This window comes from Saimiri boliviensis, chromosome 3 (assembly GCF_048565385.1).
Source record: "Saimiri boliviensis isolate mSaiBol1 chromosome 3, mSaiBol1.pri, whole genome shotgun sequence".
In the NCBI taxonomy this organism is placed as follows: domain Eukaryota; kingdom Metazoa; phylum Chordata; class Mammalia; order Primates; family Cebidae; genus Saimiri; species Saimiri boliviensis.
The window spans coordinates 92,237,918-92,260,640 of record NC_133451.1 but is presented as its reverse complement, the minus strand read 5'-3'; the positions used below and the strand labels follow the sequence as shown (position 1 = coordinate 92,260,640).

Below are 22,723 nucleotides of genomic sequence, written 5' to 3'. Positions count from 1 at the left end.
TTCTAGCTGCTGTGTTTTGATGCCAGTCCTTCCCTACCAGAAACAGCCTTTAGACTCAGTCTCTGTAAAGAACTGCTAGGTCTTAGCACCTTGGGGTTATTTTCAATGTATCCTTAGTCGCATACATCACAAATTTGATTCTGTGCTTTTTAAGAGAGATAATGAGTAGGAAAACTAAACAACTTGGGTATTTTTTTCCCACAATCCGTGACCTCCTCGAAATGAAATTCCCATCAGCCAGCATGCTAATTTCATGTGCTGAGTGAAATGGAGAGTTTATGTGAAGCAGATGTGAAGCCCTAACCCTGTCAAAAATCTGCTTTGGATACCCTTCTTGAATAGGGTGTGCGTGCAGAAACAAATTTTCTGAAACTATCAAGCACAATCTCACTTGGCAGTTCTGAAAGCTGGCACGGCGTACCTGAAAAGGATTAGCAAAAGTTGGCACGGTGTGCCTGAAAAGGATTAGCAAAAGCGTGACAAATCAGGGCAGAGCTGCAAAAGCCGGATCTCTGCCCTACTCCTGGCACAGCCTCATTCTTAGTTGACTTGACAGAGCTGATGGTAGGAAAGGATGAGTTTCAGCTTGCCTCTAGCCATAGGATTTACCACCTGAGTTTACAGTGTTAGAGAAAGAAAATTTTAGAGACAATGGCAAGAATAAAACCGACCCTCAAGGTTGGGAGTTTACTAAAAGCAGAATGTAAGTGAGCAGCATTCACCCTAATACTGGGTGACTAGTTGTATGCCACTCAGTAAGTACAATGGTATAACTATTTATGTTATTAAGAATGAGTTAGCAATAAAGAGAGATGCTTTCTTCCCTTCTTAACCTTAGGGAAATACCGATTTAATTTTCAGTTACTGAGTGTTTGACAGTTTAATAAGTTAAAAAACACTTTCACACTGGTGCTTTACAGCAAGCTCTGAAGTGGATATTATTTCCTCCCTTTGTGAAGGTTGGAGCATTTAGTATCTCACTGTAAGTGCCTTTCCAGTCCCTACTAGAGTAGATAGCTAGTTCTTCTGATGGCATTGACTCTTTTCACTTCTCTGCTGTCATTATGAGACTGGAGTGAGAACATTTCTGGACAAGGTCCATAACAGAAGGTGGTTACTGAAGGGTGAAGGAGCAGGGCTGTGAGAGAATGGTGCTGAAAATTCAAAGCTAACATGACCCTGTAAGCCTCCCATACTCACAGACTTCCATACTCACAGGTGATGCAGAGTATGGACAGAGTTACTGACTAGTCTCCATTTGACTGGGACTTTCCTGGATTGGGCACTGAAAATCTTGCATCCTGGGAACTCCCTTAAATCTGTTCAAACCAATAGCTGGTCAACCCATGTGTGGATCCTGTTTTGCCTCTTTGGTTCCATATAAATTTCTGGTAGCACTTCTAGGTTCAAAAGACTTAGTCCTCAAACTCCTAGGAGATTCTGGCAGCTTCCAGGACTTCACTGTCAGTTGCTGCAAGACAGTTTTACTGAGCCAGGACTCCAGGACATTTGGTCTCAAGTGGTTACATATTTAAATATTCAAGTAACCAATCCATAATAATAATCATCATCCAAGCAGCCAACTGGAGTCAAGTTAATAGTAATGACATCTGCTACTGATTATAAACCAGGCAGTATACTTCAGTGCTTTCTGACCCTCACCACCAATCCTCAGGACTCCCATACAATGTGGCTATCATTAGTCTCTTTAAATGAATATGGAAACTGAAGTCATACATATTTAAAGCAAGACTCCAGGCCTCAAACCAAGTGAATCTAATTCCAAAGCCCATATTCCTGTAGTATACATTTAAAAGTTCCTCTGAGTTCCTCTGTATCCAGACCTGAGAAAATGACAGTTGCATGGGTACTTTGAGGTAATCATTAAAGGCTTTTGTAAACTTTGGGAGTGGGACCAGGCTCACAATAATTAGGAGATTAAGTACGCTGAGAGTTCTGGCCCAGAATTTCATAGAAACATGGTGTTTAGAAGAAAGAGTCATTTAGTAAATTCTCTAAACCTAAAATTAAGACTTAGTGGCTATATATCCAACCTGACCAATTTCTTTTTAATTACCCTCCAAGATTCAGCTTTTGGCATTATATCATCCAATCAAGTCTCACAGAGACTGGATTAGGACCATTAAAACTTACTCAGATATTAAGCCTCACTTGATACTTTTTATATAAAAATGTTTTAAATTAATATGCTACAGATTTTTGTCAAGCCTTTAAGTGGTAGTTTATCAATTCAGCACTTTTGCATTTGTGCTGGCACCACCCATGTTGGAACTCATTTGCCTTTGTCTATAAGTAAGCAATTTCCTGTTAGAAAGTATGAATACCTGTCCTTGCCTACGTCTGTTTAACTTTGTCTGATATTGCCTGCAAACATACTGGAGTTATTCAGCATTTACTGATCAAACAATGGTGCTTACTCACAAGCCAAATCAACCAGCAATGCTTTTTCCTGGTAGATTTAATTTGGCTAATGAGTTACAGTAGCAAATTCTAATTACAAATTCTGAATTTGACACAATATCCAATTTTAAATTGGATGTACATTTACTATATTATATTGAGAGAGTGATTTGTGAAAAAAATTATACTCATTTTTGAAAAGAAACCTTTGCTTGAATCTAAAAAATAAACTCTTAACATGTTTCATCTCTGGGTTGGTAAAAGTTCAGGTTCTGGATTTCATAGCCTCAACAGCTTTGTCTGAAGACTTCAAAAACCTGCTTCACTGGGTCACTTCACAAGAGTAAAATCTCTTTTGTGTAAAGTTTTCTTGGAGGTGATGGTGTACCAGAAAGCTGACCAACTACAGTCAAAAATAACATGTATACTTACTTGGACATTCTCCTATCAAAATGGTAGATCCAGAAGCTTCTGGTGCCATTGCAACTTATATGAAGAAATAGTGATCTCTAATGGTTAAACAGCTACTCACAAAGACCTAGGTACTTGCCCAAGTAAATCAAAACCCTCTGGTATTTGAGAACCAGTATGCAGGCTGGATTTCAATTTCTCTTGAGCCCTTGAACAATGTTATATTGGTGCCATAAACAAACTCTACAACCATATAAGACAACTCTTTGGTTAATATTAATTGATGTCAGATGATAATTTCCCTATGTGCAGACACAGGAAGTTGTATTTAACTTTCTATACCTAAAATGCTGAGAAACTGTAGTCGTCCATATTCATATTTTATATGATCTCACTTCTCTTGCCTGAACTTGACCTGCTGTTGCAATTATTTTACCTTTCTTTGGCCCTATTTTCATTTATATTTAATTCCATAAACCACATCAAGTCTTTGTAGAATGAAGTAGAGTACAAAGAAATAGAGGTGTACACATTCATCTTTAAAATAGCCATGCCTAGGTAAAGCAGCTTGCATTTAAACACACAATAGATTTTTCATGATTGTGTTGAACAGGAGTAACCTAACCTGTTTTTATATCCTTCAAAATAAGGTGGATAGGAATGCTTTCAGCCCTTTTCAATAGCTGAGATTAGCCTGTTTTTTGTTAGATGCCTCCTCTTGGTTTGATCATAGTAGTTACTGTATTTATTTTTGTAAGTTGGTCTGCAAAGGGTAGGGCTTGCAGACCATTGGAAAGTTTGATGCCTATGAGTCATATTGCTAAAGGTGGAGCTTTTGAGCCATATTATTTATGTGAAGGCACAAGATGCTGTTATTTACAAGAGAGTAAACCGAGCCTCAGTCAGTAAAAGTCTGTTTGCAGAAATACAGATCCAAGACAAAGACAGGATGGGCACTGCTGGAAAAGTAAGTGGAACATTTCTGTCCTCTCCTCATCATGACCTAATGATATGAGGCTAATTCTTAGAACTTTGAATCCATTCAAGTAATTAAACACTTGAAGATATTTCTTGAGGAATGAAATGCCTCATTACCAGGCATACACTGAGGGAAACACTGGGTACAGTGTTTCAGGGAACGCCGGGGGAAGCAGGAGTAAATAGGAAATAACATATCCAATGTCAGTAAGACATTGGAGGAAAATAGAGAAATGTGATTTATATTGGCATTATTAATAATTTGATTTCAGGATAGCTGGGCATTTGCTCCAGGAAGCAGAATGTTTCCACAAGAACACTTCAATTGTCTCAGTAGCATGTGCTGCACTCACTGCAGTAGTTAAACGGGAGACCAGAGTCTCATGCCTAGATGTTGGAAGAAAAGTTCATGCCATTAAAAATGGAAAATGCAGCCAGATGTGGTGGCTCACACCTGTAATCCTAGAACTTTGGGAGGCCAAGGTGGGCAGATCATGAGGTCAAGAGATTGAGACCACCCTGGACAACATGGTGAAACCTCGTCTCTACTAAAAATACGAAAATTTTAGCTGGGTGTGGTGATGCACACCTGTAGTCTCAAAAGGGTGAGACAGGAGAATCACTTGAACCTGGAAGGCAGAGGTTGCAGTGAGCCAAGATCACACCATTGCACTCCAACATGGTGACTGAGCAAGACTCCATCTCAAAAAAAAAAAAAAAACAAAAACAAAAAAAAACAGGAAAATGCTAATTCTGGAATGCAAAATGGACAAAAAAAAAAGTGTCATGATTTTTAGGTTTCTTATGAATATAGTTTTAAATCAAAATATATATTTTAAAACTTGTTAAAAATCAAGACTACATTATTGGTGAAGTGCGTTTATTGTTTTAGAAACAACAGAGTCAACAAGTTGGTATTAACTTTAGAAATAGTTTTGCTTTTTTTTTAATTTGAAAGTAGGTCAGCATAGTCCTTGCTTTAAATGAGTACATAATTGCTTAAAGGATTAAGTGCTTTTTTGTTTTGTTTTGTTTTAACTTGAACAATTTTGCATTTAGTCTGCTTAAGGTTTTGAAAAAATAAAGATGACATGTGAAGTCTGGCTAATGTGACAAGACAGGAGACTATATGATGTTAGAATTTGAAATAAATTTTTCTAGAATTGAATAGACCTGGAATAAAATCTTCCTAATATGGGTCAGAAGCTCAGCAAAACTAAATTACCTGGGGAGTTAATTTTGCACTACAGAAGCTAGCAACTCTATCCATGGAAATAATGAACTTTAGAACTGGAAGGAATCTTAAAAATTTGCAACTTTAACCACCCAACAGATGCTTCAGGTCTGGTTGCTTCAGGTCTGGTTACATCATTTCTAGAAAGTCGACATTCATCCACTGTAAGAACATTTCTAATGATGGAGAAAGTAGCCTCCAGGCAACACTTTCCAATTATAATTAATAATACAGTGTATAATATATAAAGAGTATAAAAGCTATATGATTTTGATATACGGCCATGCAATAGTGTGGTTTGCATAAGGATTGTGTATTTCCCAAGTTGCTGTAGTGTTCTAGTGTAGCTCATGAAAGGAGTTTCCCTTTACATTATGATGGATTTTGTCTCCTTATAATAAATGCTTTCTTTTCCATTAAAAAAGTAAAAGATAATTGTATTCATTTCCTAGGGCTGCCATAACAGAGTATCACAGACTGGGTAGCTTAAAGAGAAGAAATTTGTTTTCTGGTACATCTGAAGGCTAGTGTTCTGAGATAAAGATGCCATTAGGGTTTCTTCTGAGGCCTGTGTCTTTGACTTGTGGATGACCCTCTTCTCCCTGTTTTCACATGATCTTCCCCTTTTGTTTGTATCCTGATCCCCCCTTCTAATAAAGTTACCAGCCATATTGAATTAAGTCCTACCCTGATGATTTCATTTTACATTAATTGCCTCTTGAAAGACTCCATCTCCAAATACAGTCACCTTTTGAGGTACTGAGGGTTAGGACTTCAGCATATGAATTTGGAGGGAGACACAATTCATCCCATACCAATGATTATTCTAGAAAATTTGGAAGTTCAGAAAATACAAGGAGAAAAAAAATCGACCATAATATCAGACACTCAAACTACCATTTTTTGTGTATGTTTCCTTCTATTTTTCCATCCTTAGTATATGTAGCTGTACTCATACAATACACAAATCTTTTATTTCATTTTTTCAATTTATTACAATTTTAAACCTTTTTAAATATCTAATTTCTACACTTAGCCACAATTTATTTTATCATTCTTTTATTATTTATATATTTGCCTTTATAAATAGTGCTGTGGTGACATCTTTTATACAGAGAGATTTTTCTAAAGTTAACATTTCCTCAAGATAGACTTTAAAAATGGAATTACAGAGTAAATGTGTCACAACATCCTTTGGTACCTTGATGTACCCTGCAAATTACTTTCTAAAGGGTTGACATAGGTGAGATAGGTCATTTTATCACTTCTCTGACAACACTGCATATTTTCATTAAGTAAACACTGATTATCAGAGCATGGTGGCTTGTGCCTGTAGTCCCAGCTACTGGGAAGGCTGAGATGGGAAGATCACTTGAGCCCAGGAGCTAGAGTACAATCTAGGCAACAGAGTGAGATACTGTCTTTAAAAAAGCAATTAAAAAAAATTCATTATAGACTTGATAGGCAAAGAATTGTATCTCATTTTTATTTTTTAAAAAGACCTTTTTATGAGTGAGAACAAACATATCACAATCTATTCATTAATATGTTGCAGTTTTTCCATAGGTCCTTTGCATGTCATGTATCTCCCAGGATGTTAGTGTGGTATGTGGAAGTGGGAAGGAGTGTTCGGAGTGAAGTTCTTAACACTTCTGTAAATTTGAGTAACCATTGTATTTATCAAATGTGGTAACTTTTATTGCTTTTGCTTTAATATTTTCCCTCAGGACTGCTTACTGTCAATGTGGAAAATTTACTGTTTCTCGACAGGCAAAATTTTAATTCTTAGAAGCTGTTTCCTTTATGACTTTTTTAAACTTTTATTTTTGGTTCAGGGGTACATGTGCAGGTTTGCTACATAGGTAAATTGTGTGTCATGGAGTTTGGTGTACAAATTATTTTGTCACCCAGATAATAAGCATGGTACCTAACAGGTAGTTTTTCAGTCCTTACCCTCCCTCCCTCAAATGGGCTCTGGTGTCCATTGTTTCTTTCTTTGTGTCCATAGGCACTCAATATTTAGCTTCCACTTATAAGTGAGAACATGTAGTATTTATTTTTCTGTTTCTGCATTAGTTCGCTTAGGATAATGGCCTCCAGCTCCATCCATGACCCTGCAAAGGACATGATCTCATTCTTTTTAATGGCTGCATAGTATTCCATGGTGTATATGTACCACATTTTCTTTATCCAGTCTAGCATTGATGAGCACTGAGGTTGATTCCATGTCTTTGCTATTGTGAATAGCGCTTCAGTGAACTTACTCCTGCATGTGTCTTTACGGTAGGACGATTTATATTCCTTTGAGTATATACTGAATAATAGGATTGCTGGGTCAAATGTTAATTCTGTTTTGAGTTCTTTGATAAATGGCCAGACTGCTTTCCACAATGGCTGAACTAATTAACCTTCCCACCAGCAGTGTATAAGTATTCCCTTTTCACCCCGACCTCATCAGTTTATTTTTTGACTTTTTAACAATAGTCATTCTGACTGGTATGATATAGTATCTCACTGTGGTTTTGGTTTGCATTTCTCTAATGATTAGTGATGTTGAGCATTTTTTCATATGCTTGTTGGCCATATATATGCTTTGTTTTGAAAGATATCTGTTCGTATCATTTGCCCACTTTTTCTATGGGGTTGTTTCTTGCTTGTTAATTTGTTTAAGTTACTAATAGATGCTGGACAGTAGACCTTCGTTAGATGCATAGTTTTCAAATATTTTCTCCCATTCTGTAGGTTGTCTGTTTACTTTGTTGATAGTTTCTTTTGCTGTGCAGAAACTCTTTAGTTATATTAGGTCTCATTTGTCAGTTTTTGTATTTGTTGCAACTGCTTTTGGTGTCTTTATCATGAAGTCTTTACCTGGTCCTGTGTTCAGAATGGTATTCCCTAGGTTATCTTCCAGGGTTTTTATAGTTTTGGGTTTTTAGATTTAAGTCACATCTTAAGTTAATTTTTATATATGATATAAGGAAAGGGTCTAGCTTCAGTCTTCTGCATACGGCTAGCCACTTATCCCAGCACTGTTTATTTAATAGGATATCCTTTCTCCATTGTTTGTCCTTTGTTATTTTTTCTATCACTCTTAAGCATAAAAGTGCCTCCTCCATGCTTAGTATTATTGATATTTACGTCTTCACTGATTGATAAAATAGTTTGACTTTAAAAATAAATCTTAACAATGAATCCACCTTGAATTTGTTTGGGAATGTGATGTGAGATTTCTAACTTCAACAATGAGTCATATTACACTCTAACCCATAACAGTTTCCTTAGTAAGGCAGAGAGTGAATATTAAATTTAGCTGCTGATAACTTTCAGCCACCCATTTACCAGTGTATCATTTTTCACCGGTAAATGGGTGGCTGAAAGCCATCGTTTGATAAATGGCCAAATGGTAAATGACTTTTTTGTAAAAATTAATCTTTTTACAAAAGAGCCATTTAAGAATCTATAGGAGCTCTCTAGGACTTGTGTTTGTTGACAAGATTAGGGTAACTTATTTGGCATCTGAACAAATTAATTAAAATATTTTATAGTAGTCCTAGACAGATTTGGAGGTAGGAAAGTGGAAACAGTTTCTTTCTGTGTCTCTGTCTCTGTTTGTCTCTGTCTCTGTCTCTCTCTCTGTGAGAATTCAATAATCTTAGCAAAACCATTTAATTGAATAACTATAGCAAAACCAGTTGAACAACTGGACATTAGTCACTGGTATCACCACACCAAGTTTCCACTACTATAAGATCACAAGCTTTAACTTGACTAACTGTCAAGCCCTCCTCCCAGGTGCAAAAAAAACTGGACTAGGTGCAAAAGGGATGCAGGGATGCAGACACAAATTCAGTCATCCAGGAACTCACAGTCATAATCTATATGCTTCATGATCTTCATGGTTTCCTTCATCCTTACCATGCTAATAGTCTAATTTCTTCACTATTGCTACATGATTATATACAACTATTAAACACTGGTTTAAATTCTTGAAGACAAGTCAGCAGCATTTTTTTGTTTTATAAATTTGCCTCCTGTGAATAAGTAATAAACAGCGGACAATTTTGTTAATCTATTACATTTGAAATTGTAAGAAAATAACCCAGTTTATTGGACTACTACTTGAACAGCAAACAGACATCAATAGGTTGGGAAAAGTACCTTAGATCTAGTCCAGCTCTGCAGTCTCATCTGCTAGGTGACCATGGATCCATCATTTAGTCATTCTGGGATGCATTTCTCATACTTTAAACAAAGGCACACACAAGATGATTTCTAAGGCTTACAATTCTAGTGTTTGATGAAAATCATTCTGGAAAACTTAGAATATTGTATATGCTCTTCTGCTCATATTTATACTATTCAGGGAGTCTGTGTTTAAAGACATAATTCTTACCCATTATAACACTTGCTAATTTCTTAGGTTATTAAATGCAAGGCAGCTGTGCTTTGGGATCAGAAGAAACCCTTCTCCATTGAGGAAATAGAAGTTGCCCCACCGAAGACTAAAGAAGTTCGCATTAAGGTAAGCATGAGCCCTGGAGAACTTACACCAAAAATGTTATCAGACTTACATTGAGTATAGCACTGGTTGGGTTGGATTCTTAAATAAGGAGATGCTTCCCAAGTTTAGGGTATTAATTCCCTTACTGGCTCTTGTGTATTGTTAAGAATCTGGTCATACTGGATGTAAAATTAATGAGTTCATTATCCTTTCAAAAAACAACAGTGCTAATATGCTTTATTAAACTTTTGATTTGTTGAATTCTTATCCAATTCTTATCTAATATAGTGTCTAATTAAAAAATGGTTAATAATCATAACTAAAGACTTCTTTTAAAATCTTCTGGGAGTCAGGTTGTTTTGAGATTACTTTTCACAAAGAATGAGGAACTGACCTGTGCCTGAAGAAATGACAACTCCCTGGAGTATTTTTCTCCCTTTATTTGGACAGAGTTTAACCTTGGCTTTGGACACCAGTTGTTGAGTAGGCATTGCTGCCAATCTTTCTTTGACTCTCTTACTGTTACCTGAGCACTACAGGAGCAGTAAGATTTTGCTCCTCACTTATCTTCTTGCATGCTGTTTCCTCTATTCTTTGTTAAGAGAGTCTAAGAAGGACCTAGCTATAAAAACCTACTTTGGGGCCATCACGTGGTAACATCTGCATTCTGTTTTCCTCACAAGAGCACTAAGTTACTGTAGAAAGGCACTAAGATTCAACCTAGGGCTTGAGGTTGTAGTACCGTAAGTTCTTTCAGAGAGGGATCTTGCCTTATGGTTGATTTTTGGCTCAGAATCTTCTAAGAGTGAACATTGTTATATTAGGCAATGATATTGAATAAACAATTATAATTTCTTCAAGAAGTTAAATATTCTCCCAGTAGTGAAATGATCAGTTTGTTGATTGATGCAATGTTTTTACCTTTGAACACAGATTTTGGCCACAGGAATCTGTCGCACAGACGACCATGTGATAAAAGGAAAAATGGTGTCTAAGTTTCCAGTGATCGTGGGACATGAGGCAACTGGCATTGTAGAGAGTATTGGAGAAGGAGTGACTACAGTGAAACCAGGTATATGCAATGGTCAAGCCACAAGTTTGAAATAATTAGGCTTTCATTAGCCTATCAAAGAAAATGCACACACTAGGAATTATTAGAGGGATCTTTAGCACAATTCAGGGAAATAAGAATACAATCATGGATTTTACAGAGTAATGTTTAATTTGGCAAAATCATAACATTTGGAAGGCAAACCTTATGCTGCTTATAAACCTCAGATGACCTTATTAAAAGTCTTATTTGTAGTATGGGTTTAATTTGTATTTATTTCATATTTTAACATTAATGAACAACATCTTATATCATGATGTTTTTTGCTGTAGGTGACAAAGTCATCCCTCTCTTTCTGCCACAGTGTAGAGAATGCAATGCTTGCTGCAACCCAGATGGCAACCTTTGCATTAGGAGCGAGTAGGTTTCAGTCACTTTTACTTTGATGTTATTTAAATTGTTCCTGTGCTAATTTTTGAATTGAATTAATTAATACATGTATTTAATGTCTCAAATAGCATTACTGGTCGTGGAGTACTGGCTGATGGCACCACCAGATTTACATGTAAGGGCAAACCAGTCTATCACTTCATGAATACCAGTACATTTACTGAGTACACAGTGGTAGATGAATCTTCAGTTGCTAAGATTGATGACACAGCTCCACCTGAGAAAGTCTGTTTAATTGGCTGTGGGTTTTCCACTGGATATGGGGCTGCTGTTAAAACTGGCAAGGTAAGAAACAGGGTAGGCTACTTTCTTTCTTTCTTCTTTCCTTTTCTTAAATGATTTCCTTGGAATTTTGAAGAGTTTTGGGGAAAAAAAAAAAAAAACAGTTTTAAAAATATATTGCATATTCAGGTTCCCAAGCAACTCAATGCCAAATCAACTGAAAGAAAAATTAAAAAATCAGATAAGAAATATCATTTCTTAAAAAGTGGAAATAAAATTTCTAGATTTAATTTTTGTTTCTTCCACATCTCCTTTAGGTTCAAATTTCTAAATTTATATTTGCATTTAAGTTTATTTACAAATGACTCAGAGTTATGATTTTTTAAAATTTCTTCTATTTAAAAATGGAATTCATGTGCAGACGTGTAGGTTTGTTACACAGGTATATGTGTGCCATGGTGGTTTGCTGCACCTATTGACCCATCCTCTAAGTTCCCTCCCATCACCCCACTACACCCCAACAGGCCCTCATGTGTGTTGTTCCCCTCTCTATGTCCATGTGTTCTCATTGTTCAACTCCCATTTATAAGTGAGAGCATGTGGTGTTTAGTTTTCTGTTCCTGTGTTAGTTTGCTGAGGATGATGGCTTCCAGCTTCATTAATGCCCCTGCAAAGGACATGATCTCATTCCTTTTTATGGCTGCATAGTATTCTATGGTGTATATGTACTACATTTTCTTCATCTAATATATCATTGATGGGCACTTGGGTAGGTTCCATATCTTTGCTATTGTAAATAGTGTTGCAATAAATATACGTGTGCATGTGTCTTTACAGCAGAATGATTTATGTTCCTTTGAGTATATACCCAGTAATGGGATTGCTGAGTCAAATGGTATTTCTGGTTCTAGATCCTTGAGAAATTGCCATACTGCCTCTACAACAATTGAACTAATTTACATTCCCACCAATAGTGTAAAAGTGCTCCTATTTCTCCACATCCTCTCCAGCATCTGTTGTTTCCTGGCTTTTTAATAATTGCCATTCTGATTGGTGTGAGATGGTATCTCACGGTGGTTTTGATTTGCATGTCTCTAACGATCAGTGATGTTGAGCTTTTTCATATTTTTATTGGCCATGTAAATGTCTTCTTTTGAGAAGTGCCTGTTCATATTTTTTGCCCACTTTTGGATAGGGTTATTCATTTTTCTTGTAAATTTGTTTAAGTTCCTTGTAAATTCTGGGTATTAGACCTTTGTCAGATGGGTAGATTGAAAAAATTTTCTCCCATTCTGTAGGTTGCCTGTTCACTCTGATGATAGTTTCTTTTGCCCTGCAGATGCTCTTTAGTTTAGTTAGATCACATTTGTCAATTTTGGCTTTTGTTGCAATTGCTTTTGGCATTTTTGTCATGAAGTCTTTGTCCATGCCTATGTCTTGAATGATATTGCCTACGTTTTCTTCTAGGGTTTTTATGGTTTTGATTTTTACATTTAAGTGTTTAATCCATCTTGAATTAATTTTTGTATGAGGTGTAAGGAAGGGGTCCAGTTTCAGTTTTCTGCATACAGCTAGCCAGTTTTCCCAGCACCATTTATTAAATAGGGAATCCTTTCCTCATTGCTTGTTTTTGTCAGGTTTGTTGAAGACCAAATGGTTGTAGATGTGTGGTGTTATTTCTGAGGCCTCTGTTCTGTTCCAATAGTCTATATATCTGTTTTGGTACCATTAGCATGCTGTTGTGGTTACTATAGTTTTGTAGTATAGTTTGAAGTCAGGTAGCATGATTGCTCTAGATTTGTTCTTTTTGCTTAGGATTGTCTTTGCTATGCAGGCTCTTTTTTGCTTCCATTTGAAATTTTTGGTTCCATATGAAATTTAAAGTAGTTTTTTTGAATTCTGTGGAGAAAGTCAATGGTAAATTGAGGGGGATAATGTTGAATCTATAAATTACTTTGGGCAGTATGGCCATTTTCATGATATTGATTCTGCTTATCCATGAGCATGAAATGTTTTTATTTCCTTGAACAGTGGTTTGTAGTTCTTCTTGAAGAGGTCTTTCACATCCTCTGTAAATTGTATTTTTAGGTATTTTATTCTCTTTGTAGCAATTGCAAATGGGAGTTCACTCATGATTTGTGTTTTTAACTGGAGGCCTTTTTCAGGTTTCACTTTTTGAGACTAACACCTAACATGTTCACAGGTCAAACCTGGTTCCACTTGTGTCGTCTTTGGCCTGGGAGGAGTTGGCCTGTCAGTCATCATGGGCTGTAAGTCAGCTGGTGCATCTAGGATCATTGGGATTGACCTGAACAAAGACAAATTTGAGAAGGCCATGACTGTGGGAGCCACTGAGTGTATCAGCCCCAAGGACTCTACCAAGCCCATCAGTGAGGTGCTATCAGAAATGACAGGCAACAATGTGGGGTACACCTTTGAAGTTATTGGGCGTCTTGACACTATGGTAAGAGCCAAAATTTAAGAAGCCACAAAATACCCAAGTTATTAGATATGCACAAAGTAAATTTAATTTTCTATAGCTTTATTAATAGTCAGTGATGGAAATAGCTTTGTGATTGTTGGTTTTACTCAGGCAAAACTAATAATCTCATAGTAATTTTGCCTAAAAAGTCAAACACTTAAAAGCAGATTCACCTGACTAAAGTTAAATACCATATCATACCACTGTCAGCTGACTAGAGGGCAAGGTAGTCAATTCTTCTAGATAATCATTTTAAGTATGATCTTTCTTGTATATATAGATTTCTTGGAAAAGTGATTCTATCTCTTGAATGTTAGCAAAGTAAGAATCAGAAGGTGACTGAGGAGAAGTGAGAAAGAGACTCAAGGGAAAAAGGGGTTATTCCAAATCTTCCCAAAATCTGTAATCCATCCACCATCTCAGTCTTACACTTGAGTTTTGTTTTCCCTCATCTGAATTCCCTTAGAATATGATTCTTCAACTTTCTTTTTACTTCTTCTTCTTTTTTGATACGAAGTTTCACTTTTGTTACCCAGGCTGGAGTGCAATGGTGATCTCGGCTCACTGCAACCTCTCTGCCCCCCAGGTTCAAGTGATTCTCCTGCCTCAGCTTCCCAAGTAGCTGGGATTGCAGGCATCCACCGCTACACGGTGGCTCATGCCTGTAATCCCAGAAGTTTAATGGGCCAAGGCAGGTGGATCGCCTGAGGTCAGGAGTTCAAGATCAGCCTGGCCAACTTTGTGAAACCCCGTCTCTACTAAAAAAATACAGAACCTTCAACTTTCTAGCCATGCCTCCTGTATGGCAGTCTGCAGCACCAGACTTTCAGTTAGATCTGGAAAATGGATCCAAGGTTCCTGGAACTAGAAAGCTCCATCCTGATGTAGCGTAAGATTTGGAAAAATGGAATAAAGTCATTTTTGCTCAAGATTGAGTAGCAAATTAAATTCACCTTAATGCTTTTGGTAATTTAGGAATAAATGTCCTTAATTGATCATTGTAGTCATACTCCTTTCCTAGTGAATCACTTAGATTTATTTCCTATCAACAAATAGCATTATAGGTCATAAGTATGAAGCCATACATGGTATTGAATATGTTAGAGCCTTGTGATTTCTGGGTGCTACTTAATGAAGACTGGTCTCTAAAAATGATGCTATCATCTGTTGCTACAATCTAGCATGTATTAAATTATCAATTAATAACTAGTTGAGCCAATGACCAGAAAATGTGAGTCAGTCTCAGAAATACTCCCAAGAAAAGGGACTCATTTGTCCCACATTTTAGTATTTTATTTACTTTTCAGACTAAATGTAAAAAGAAAACTATGCTAAATTATTTGGTATAGTTAATTCAACTTAGTTTATTTCAAATGGCTTTCTAAAGCTTATCTGAAATGGTGATATTGGTATGAAAATATCATAAGGATTTCCCCTGTGTTTTAGTCCATGGTACACTGAAATTGCCATAAACACTGACCACATTGATTGCTGTTTGCTGCCTTAAAGGGCAAATGTGTATGGAAATTTAATTCGGGACCAATATTGCACTGAAAATTTTTGTAAATCAAGTAAAAAACAGAAGGTGACCTAATTTAATTTCATGACTTTGCCAAAGTGCATAGGTCATTTCGGAGCTAACGTTATACTGTAAGAGACATAGGAAGCAAACAATCTCCTCCATTTTAAACTCAGATTGACGCCCTGGCATCCTGCCATATGAATTATGGAACCAGCGTGGTAGTAGGAGCTCCTCCATCAGCCAAGATGCTCACCTATGACCCAATGCTGCTCTTCACTGGACGTACATGGAAGGGATGTGTCTTTGGAGGTGAGGAAAGCAAAGCCCCTGAATTGGGAGTGATGGCTTTCACTCTGTTGACTGGCAAGTGGGAGAAGCCTATTTTCTCAGGCCTTTATTTCAAGAATAAGTATGAAGTGATCTAAAATGGAACTGTGACCATAATAACACAAAAGAAAATTCTCCACTTCTCACCTTGATGTAGCACTAATATTCATGGACACATTTTTAATATTAACCTCTGCAATGCAAGTTCCCCGAAGGCCTGAATGAGAGACACCAGTAGTGTTTCTGTAGGGATGATTTATGTGACAGGAAGTTCTGACTTAATCCATTATTATTAATATATATAAGAATGTGTATTAAAATAGAATTTATTCTATTCAGATTAGCACCAAATAAAAGCAACAACAACAAAAAAGGGATTGTCACATTTTATGGAAACAGTTCAGATTCACACTGGAAAGACTTAGATTATCACTCAACAATTAATATTGTTTTAGTAAAGATGAAGCCAGGGTCACTCTGCTCAAGGCAAGTGACACAGTGAGTCCTTTTATTTCCCTCCTCCACAAAGTCTCATTTTCTAGTGCTTTCATATAGTGTTTTACTGGGTGCTTTGAAAGCACTTTCAATATTAGAGTTTGCCTTATACAACATAAGAGAATAAGAACTGTTCAAGTACTTGTTAAGAGTACAAAAAGGAGAAAATGATTGTTCTTCACTTAGGTACACAATGTAGCGAAAGATACAGAAACAAATATAAAAGAAACAATATACAAATAAGTGTAGGTCTAGATATTATAAAACCAATTATAAGAGGAGATTTTTTTTAGCATTTATTCTATGTTAAAATTTTTACACTAATGTGTTAGTTTATTTTGTTTCTCAGTAACTCTCTGAGGAAGCTACTTAATGAGTAATAAAATTGAGACTTGGAACTATTAAGTTTTTTGACCCTGTAGGTCTAAATGAGAACTGAGACTTAAATCTGGTCCATGGGAGAACAAACTTTAACCTCTTTCTACAACATTACTTGGGGCATAAAAAGGCAAGAGGCTGGTTGTTATGGATGAGGTTTCTAGAGGTTTCTTATGGAAAATAAAACTTGAATTGAGGAATAAAACAGTAAGAGATATAAGTGGAACCTCTTTGCTTTGACTATTTGTATGAAGTGGGAAGATGATAGATTATTCAGGAATATTAGAAGTAAAAATCAATTATTCAGCAAATATTTGTTGAGTGTATACTGAGTACAGGTACCATTGTGTTTACAGTGTACCATTCCAGGAGCTAGGAATGGAGAAGAGACAAAACATACTAAGTCCCTGATCTCAGGTGTAAGAATCCTCTCATTTTGGTCTAGAAAGATTGACAATAAATAAATGAATGCAGAATACACCATATGGTTACAAGCACAAAGGATATCAACAGAGGATGAGCAGTAGGCAGTGCCAGAGGACCAGGGTGGAGGTGGAAGTGAATGCTATTTTATAAAGTTCAGGGAAGGCCTCCTTGATAAGGTAACATTTGAGCAAAACCATCAATGAAATAAGATATTCAAAATTCTTGGGAAAGAATATTCCAGGAAGGGAACATAGTAAACACAAAAGGGTGTTGGCAAGAACTGTAAGAACAGGGAGAAGGTCACTATGGATACAACGGAGTGAGGACAGAGGACAGTCACAGCTGGGGCCAGAGGGCCAGATCACACGGGGCCTTTGGGCCACTGCAAGGTTTTAGGAGTTTATTCTGAGAGAGAAATAAAACCACAGAGGCTTCTGAGGGAGGTGTCACCTGTTCTGAGTCCTATTTTAACACTCTCTTTCTGGCTGCTCTATGGGGAATATTCTGTATGGGGGTAAAGGACACAAACAGGGAGACCATGGAAGTTATTATAATGCAGGAAGGAAGGATGCTGACTTAGAGTGATGGGGCTGGTGAGAAGCAGTCAGATCTTGAATATATTTTGAAGACAGAGCCCACAGAATTTGCTGAAATAGTTATTGTACGACAAAAAGTGTAGAATCCAAGATTTGGGGGCCTAGGCAACAGAAATGATGTATTATAATCATTTATTGAGAAAGAAGACTATGGAAGGAATAGATTGGGGGCTAGGGTGGAAGCTGTAGAAACTAGGAGTGGTTTGGGGCAGGTTACACTTGTACAGCTGTGAGATATCCGAATAAAGATATCTGCAAAATATAAGCAATTGGATATAAGTCTGTAGTACAGGTAGAGGTTTAGGATGGATATAGAAACCTAAGCGTTTTAAGCAGAGTATATTGAAAGCCATGAGACTGGAGGAGATCACTCTAGAAGTAAATGCAAATAAAGAAAAGAATCAGGCCAAGGACCAAGCCCCAGGAATCCTCAGAGTTAGAGGTCTGGGAGATGCTGAGAACCCAGCGAAGATGTATGGAAGAAGTAACTAGTGAGGAAGGTAATTAACAATGATAACAATGATGATGTAGTATCTAAAAGCTAAAGGAACAGAGTGTTTGAGAAAAGGGGAGCCACCAACAGGATCAGTTCCACCTACAGTTTATGTAAGAGCAGAAGTAAGAATTGACCCTTGTCTGGGTCAAAATGGAGCTCAAAGATGACCTTAACGAGAACTATTATAGGACACTGCTGGAGGCAAGAGCATAATCAGAATGGGCTCACAGAGAATGAGAGGAAAGGAACAGGATCCAGAAACGGTGAACTGGAGACAATTATTTCTATACAGTAAAGAAGTTTTTCTGTAATAGGAGCAAGGTGACCAGAATGCGATGTGGGTATCAAGAGTTTTTTAACCTTTGTTTTTTTAAATTTAATTTTTATTTTTATTTTACCTAAATCCTGGAATACATGTGCAGAACATGTAGGTTTGTTACATTGGTATACATATGCCATGATGGTTTGCTGCATCTATAACCTGTCATCTAGGTTTTAAGCCCCACATGCCGTAGGTATTTGTCCTAATGCTCTCCCTCCCCTTACCCCCCTTCACCTGACAGGCCATGGTGTGTGATGTTCCCCTCCCGTGTCTGTGTGTTCTCATTGTTCAACTCCCACTTATGAGTAAGAAACATGTGGTGTTTGGTTTTCCGTTCTTGTGTCAGTTTGCTGAGAATGATGGTTTCCAGCTCATACATGTCCTTGCAAAGAACATGAACTCATTCTTTTTTATGGCTGTAAAACCTTTGTTTCTTATGATGGGACAAATACAGTTATCTGTATGCTGCTGGGAATGATCTAACACAGGGAAGGTGATAGTGCAGGAAAAAGAAGGAATGAATATAAGGCAATAAAAGGTAAATATTATTTAGTAATGTCTAAGCAGAAAACGTGTGCTTATTTACAGGTTTGAAAAGCAGAGATGATGTCCCCAAATTAGTGACTGAGTTCCTGGCAAAGAAATTTGACCTGGACCAGTTGATCACTCATGTTTTACCATTTAAACAAATCAATGAAGGATTTGAGCTGCTCAATTCAGGGCAAAGGTAACTGTTTCTTATGATGATCTTGTCTCTTCTCCACAGCCTACTTTTAAAATTTAGTACTTATAAATGTTCCTATTTTCTTCATATTTTATTTCTAATTATTTAACCTAGCCAGATTGATACAGGTGATTACTTCTCTTTACCCACTGTATTAGTCCATTTTCATACTGCTTTAAAAAACTGCCCAAGACTGGGTCATTTATAAGAAAGGGATTCAATTGACTCACAGTTCAGCATGGCTGGGGAGGCTTCAGAGAACTTAATCATGGCAGAAGGCAAAGGGGAAGCAAGGCACCTTCTTTACAGCCTTCAGGAATCGGGAAGAGCCCCTTAAAAAAACATCAGATCTTGTGAGAACTCACTCAACTATCATGAGACTACCATGAGGGAAACTGCCTCCATGATTCAATTACCTCCACCTGGTCTCTTCCTTGACATGTAGGGATTATAGGAATTACAATTCAAGATGAGATTTTGGCTGAGGGGAGTGCACAAAGCCTAACCATATCACCAACTCAGTATGTCATTGTCCTATGTTAATCAATTTTTTAAAAGCTTTTGGATTTTGTTTACCTAGTTGACTTCATTGTGGCTATTTTTATTTCATCATAATGCTGCTAGTTATTGCAAGTAGGCCACAGAATTTCCTTATTTTAGTTTTCAAAGTGCTTCCTCAAGTGTGCATTCTTCAGATCCCCATAGGCCAGGAATCTTTTTTACCATTTTTAGATGAAGACTAAGATTATGAGATGCAAATAAATAACTCGTCAACCCTGCTGGGGTAGTTCCAGGATACAAACTAATTGCAAAACTTGTGCTCTTTTGACTGCAAAACAAACTTCTCTGACAGAGCTTGGCAAGCTCTGAGTAAACACAGGTGTTGTGATTACTACTCTTGTTGCTTCTAAGGATTGGGCAAGGGTGGACATCAAGTATAGATTCATGCAAATTTTATCTGCAACGTCTAACCATGGAGGTCTCAAACAGCAATCAAAAAGCCTGTCTACAAGATGAAATTAATTTCACTCATTGGGTCTATAAATAATTATTGAGCTTCCACTATGTGCCAAGGATATGGATTTCATTAGTAAAAGGAACTATACATTGATATCCAAACTTTTGCTATTTTTTTAATCTGAGAGCTTTTTCAATGTTGTGTCTTGTCTCCACATCTGGTCTAGCCTAAAGGGTCACTGTATTATGAACATACATTTTTTTAAGGAAGTAAACAATGGGATTGTGTAAGAAAAACTGTTAGAACCACTCAATACTCCTTTACTTAGATAAGCAAAGTAACAGCTTAGTATGGCCTGTTTGGAAAATCATTACTATATTACATGTTTTCCAAAGAAACATAAATTCTGCTTTCAAGAATTTTGCTTCAAATATCATCTTAACGCAGGGATATCCAAAGTAACATTTGTAAACCTAAATGCTTCCATTTCCATTTACTTCCTGCACAGCTCCATTTGAAAGTCCCACTTACATCACCTTCACTCAAAATAATTTTTTCACCAGTAATTTTTATCTGAGCAATTGTATCATGCATTCCACCTTTGTAGATGAGAATCCATAGCATCATGTCTGACTTCTTTTTCACTCTTGCCTACCACATACGAGCGGACGCTAAGCCTTGGTGATGCAACCCTTGGTTTCTCCTTTAGCATGCCTCATCTCGTCACGCATGTTCATTGCTTTAGTTCAGTCTCATCATTTCTGACCTGGACACAGTAGTGAGATCATAGGTTTTCCACCTTCGTATTAAAATACATTCCAGTTAGTCTTTCACTAAGCTTCCAAACTCAAGTTTCCCAAAAATGTCAATATCTTAGTATGGTTTTGGAAGCCTTTACTATTGAACTAAAACCTATTTTGTTTCAACGGTTAAGGATTTGGCATCCATTCTATCAGCCACTGCAGCAGGTTCTTGAGATAAAGTGAGGGAAGTAGGTCTTATCTGCTTGTAGGATCTCTTGGGCATCCAGAAATCTAAGCACACTGGATTACCCTTCCTGTTCACATGTTCCTAGGCTTCTTCATGCTTTCTGTTTAACCTAAAAAACCCTTTCCTCTTATTGGCATTCTGAAATCATATTGATGCCTCCAGAATCAGCTCAGATACTCTCATCAGAGTTGCACAAGAAAGAAAACTAATCGGTAAGGACTTTGATCCCAAAGGATTTCCAATAACAGAATTTACCTGAAGTTTCTATGACAGAAAGGACAATTGTTTAAACTATCCTTTTTTGAAAGATATGAAAAGAAATCATTAAAACCTCTCATTTTACATTTCAGCATTCGAACTGTCCTGACGTTTTGAGATCCAGCGTGGCAGGAGGTGTAGTGAGGGTGACCTGGAGTTTCTCTTTTGACAGTTCCCTCATCTGAGATCATGGATCTTTCTCAAAAATACAAGCAGAGGTAGAAGGCTTGATGAAGACACAGAACCCTTATAAAGGATTATTAACATTTATAACCATTTAGAGTCTTGTGAGCACCTGGGAATTAGTATGATAGCAATGTTAAAATTTTTAATTTACATTTTGTAAGGCCATAATTGTATCTTTTAAAAATATATCCTTGGATTTTTACATTGAAATAGAAATTTTTAAGAGTTTCAACCAACTGCTGTAGGTATGTGTCTCAAAACAGATACAGCGTGTAAAGATATAGTAAATGCATCTCCTAGAGTAATACTCACTTAACACATTGAAATTATTATATTTTAGATTTGAATATAAATGTATTTTTAAATATCTGTTATGATTAACTTGGATTAGGTTTTGAAATCAGTTCATTCCATTATACATATTACTTGATTAGATTAAGAAAGACAGAAAAGATTAAGGGCAGGACACATTTTTTAACAATTAAGAATCATCATTACATAACTTGGTGAAACTGAAAAAGTATGTCATATAGGTACATGAGGCTATTTGCCAGCATATATTAATATTTCAAAAAATTCCTTTTTGTAATACTGAATATAAATGTAGAGCTAGAATCACATTATAATCACATCATTTATCATAATGTTCAGTTTGATACAGTACAATTACAAGTCCCTATTCACTGTGCTTAGTGGTGATTCCATTTAATAAAAAGTGTTTTTATTTTTTAACAACCACACTGATGTATCTATATATATCTATAGCATGTTAAAATACTTAAAATTAAAAATTGTATAAAATATTTGTGGTGATATATTTTTAAACAGTCAGTTTTACTTTGTTATTGAGTTTTTACTGGTTATAAAGAACATGTTGAAGCACCTGAAAACATAAAAATACTTTACAAGACACTTAAGAAGTTGGGTGGTCATAGCCAAAATTGAGGCTTACAATATTAGGACATAATATAGATTGGACAGTCCTTCCATTGTAAATTGCAGAATGTCTAGGTATTTATGAACCACTTTTACATGATGAATATTTCCCAATGAAAAGTGGCTTGAAGTCAAGGGGTAAAATTTCCTTTTTCTTTTACCAGCTTATCAATCCAGGCTTAATATACATCTAAAAAAACAGCTGAAATAGCTGAAAAGTATAAATAATTATTTTGAAGTATCTCTATCATCAGCTAGATTTAGCTATGGCAATTCTCAAAGCACTATGAATAGTTACAGCTTTTAAGAATTATATTTTACATATACATATATGTCTATGTTTATGTCTATAGATAGAT

The 22,723-nt window shown here is 36.5% G+C and overlaps 2 protein-coding genes across 3 annotated transcripts in view; both read left to right on the top strand.

Moving 5' to 3' along the window:
* The window catches only part of TRMT10A (tRNA methyltransferase 10A), a 131,091-nt gene extending 121,546 nt beyond the window's left edge, over positions 1–9,545 (top strand). For both annotated transcript variants that reach the window (XR_012516888.1, XR_012516887.1), the window contains exon 15: positions 9,465–9,545. The gene's annotated coding sequence lies outside the window, so the exon portion shown is untranslated. The remainder of the gene's footprint in view (positions 1–9,464) is intronic.
* On the top strand, positions 3,679–22,168 carry ADH7 (alcohol dehydrogenase 7 (class IV), mu or sigma polypeptide). The gene is made up of 9 exons (XM_003929520.4): positions 3,679–3,799; positions 9,465–9,566; positions 10,479–10,617; positions 10,929–11,016; positions 11,115–11,331; positions 13,472–13,732; positions 15,446–15,581; positions 18,901–19,039; positions 21,335–22,168. Exons 1-9 carry the CDS (start codon positions 3,782–3,784, stop codon positions 21,357–21,359), a joined length of 1,125 nt encoding a protein of 374 aa, XP_003929569.1. The 5' UTR covers positions 3,679–3,781; the 3' UTR covers positions 21,360–22,168.
* Positions 22,169–22,723: the final 555 nt, after the last annotated feature.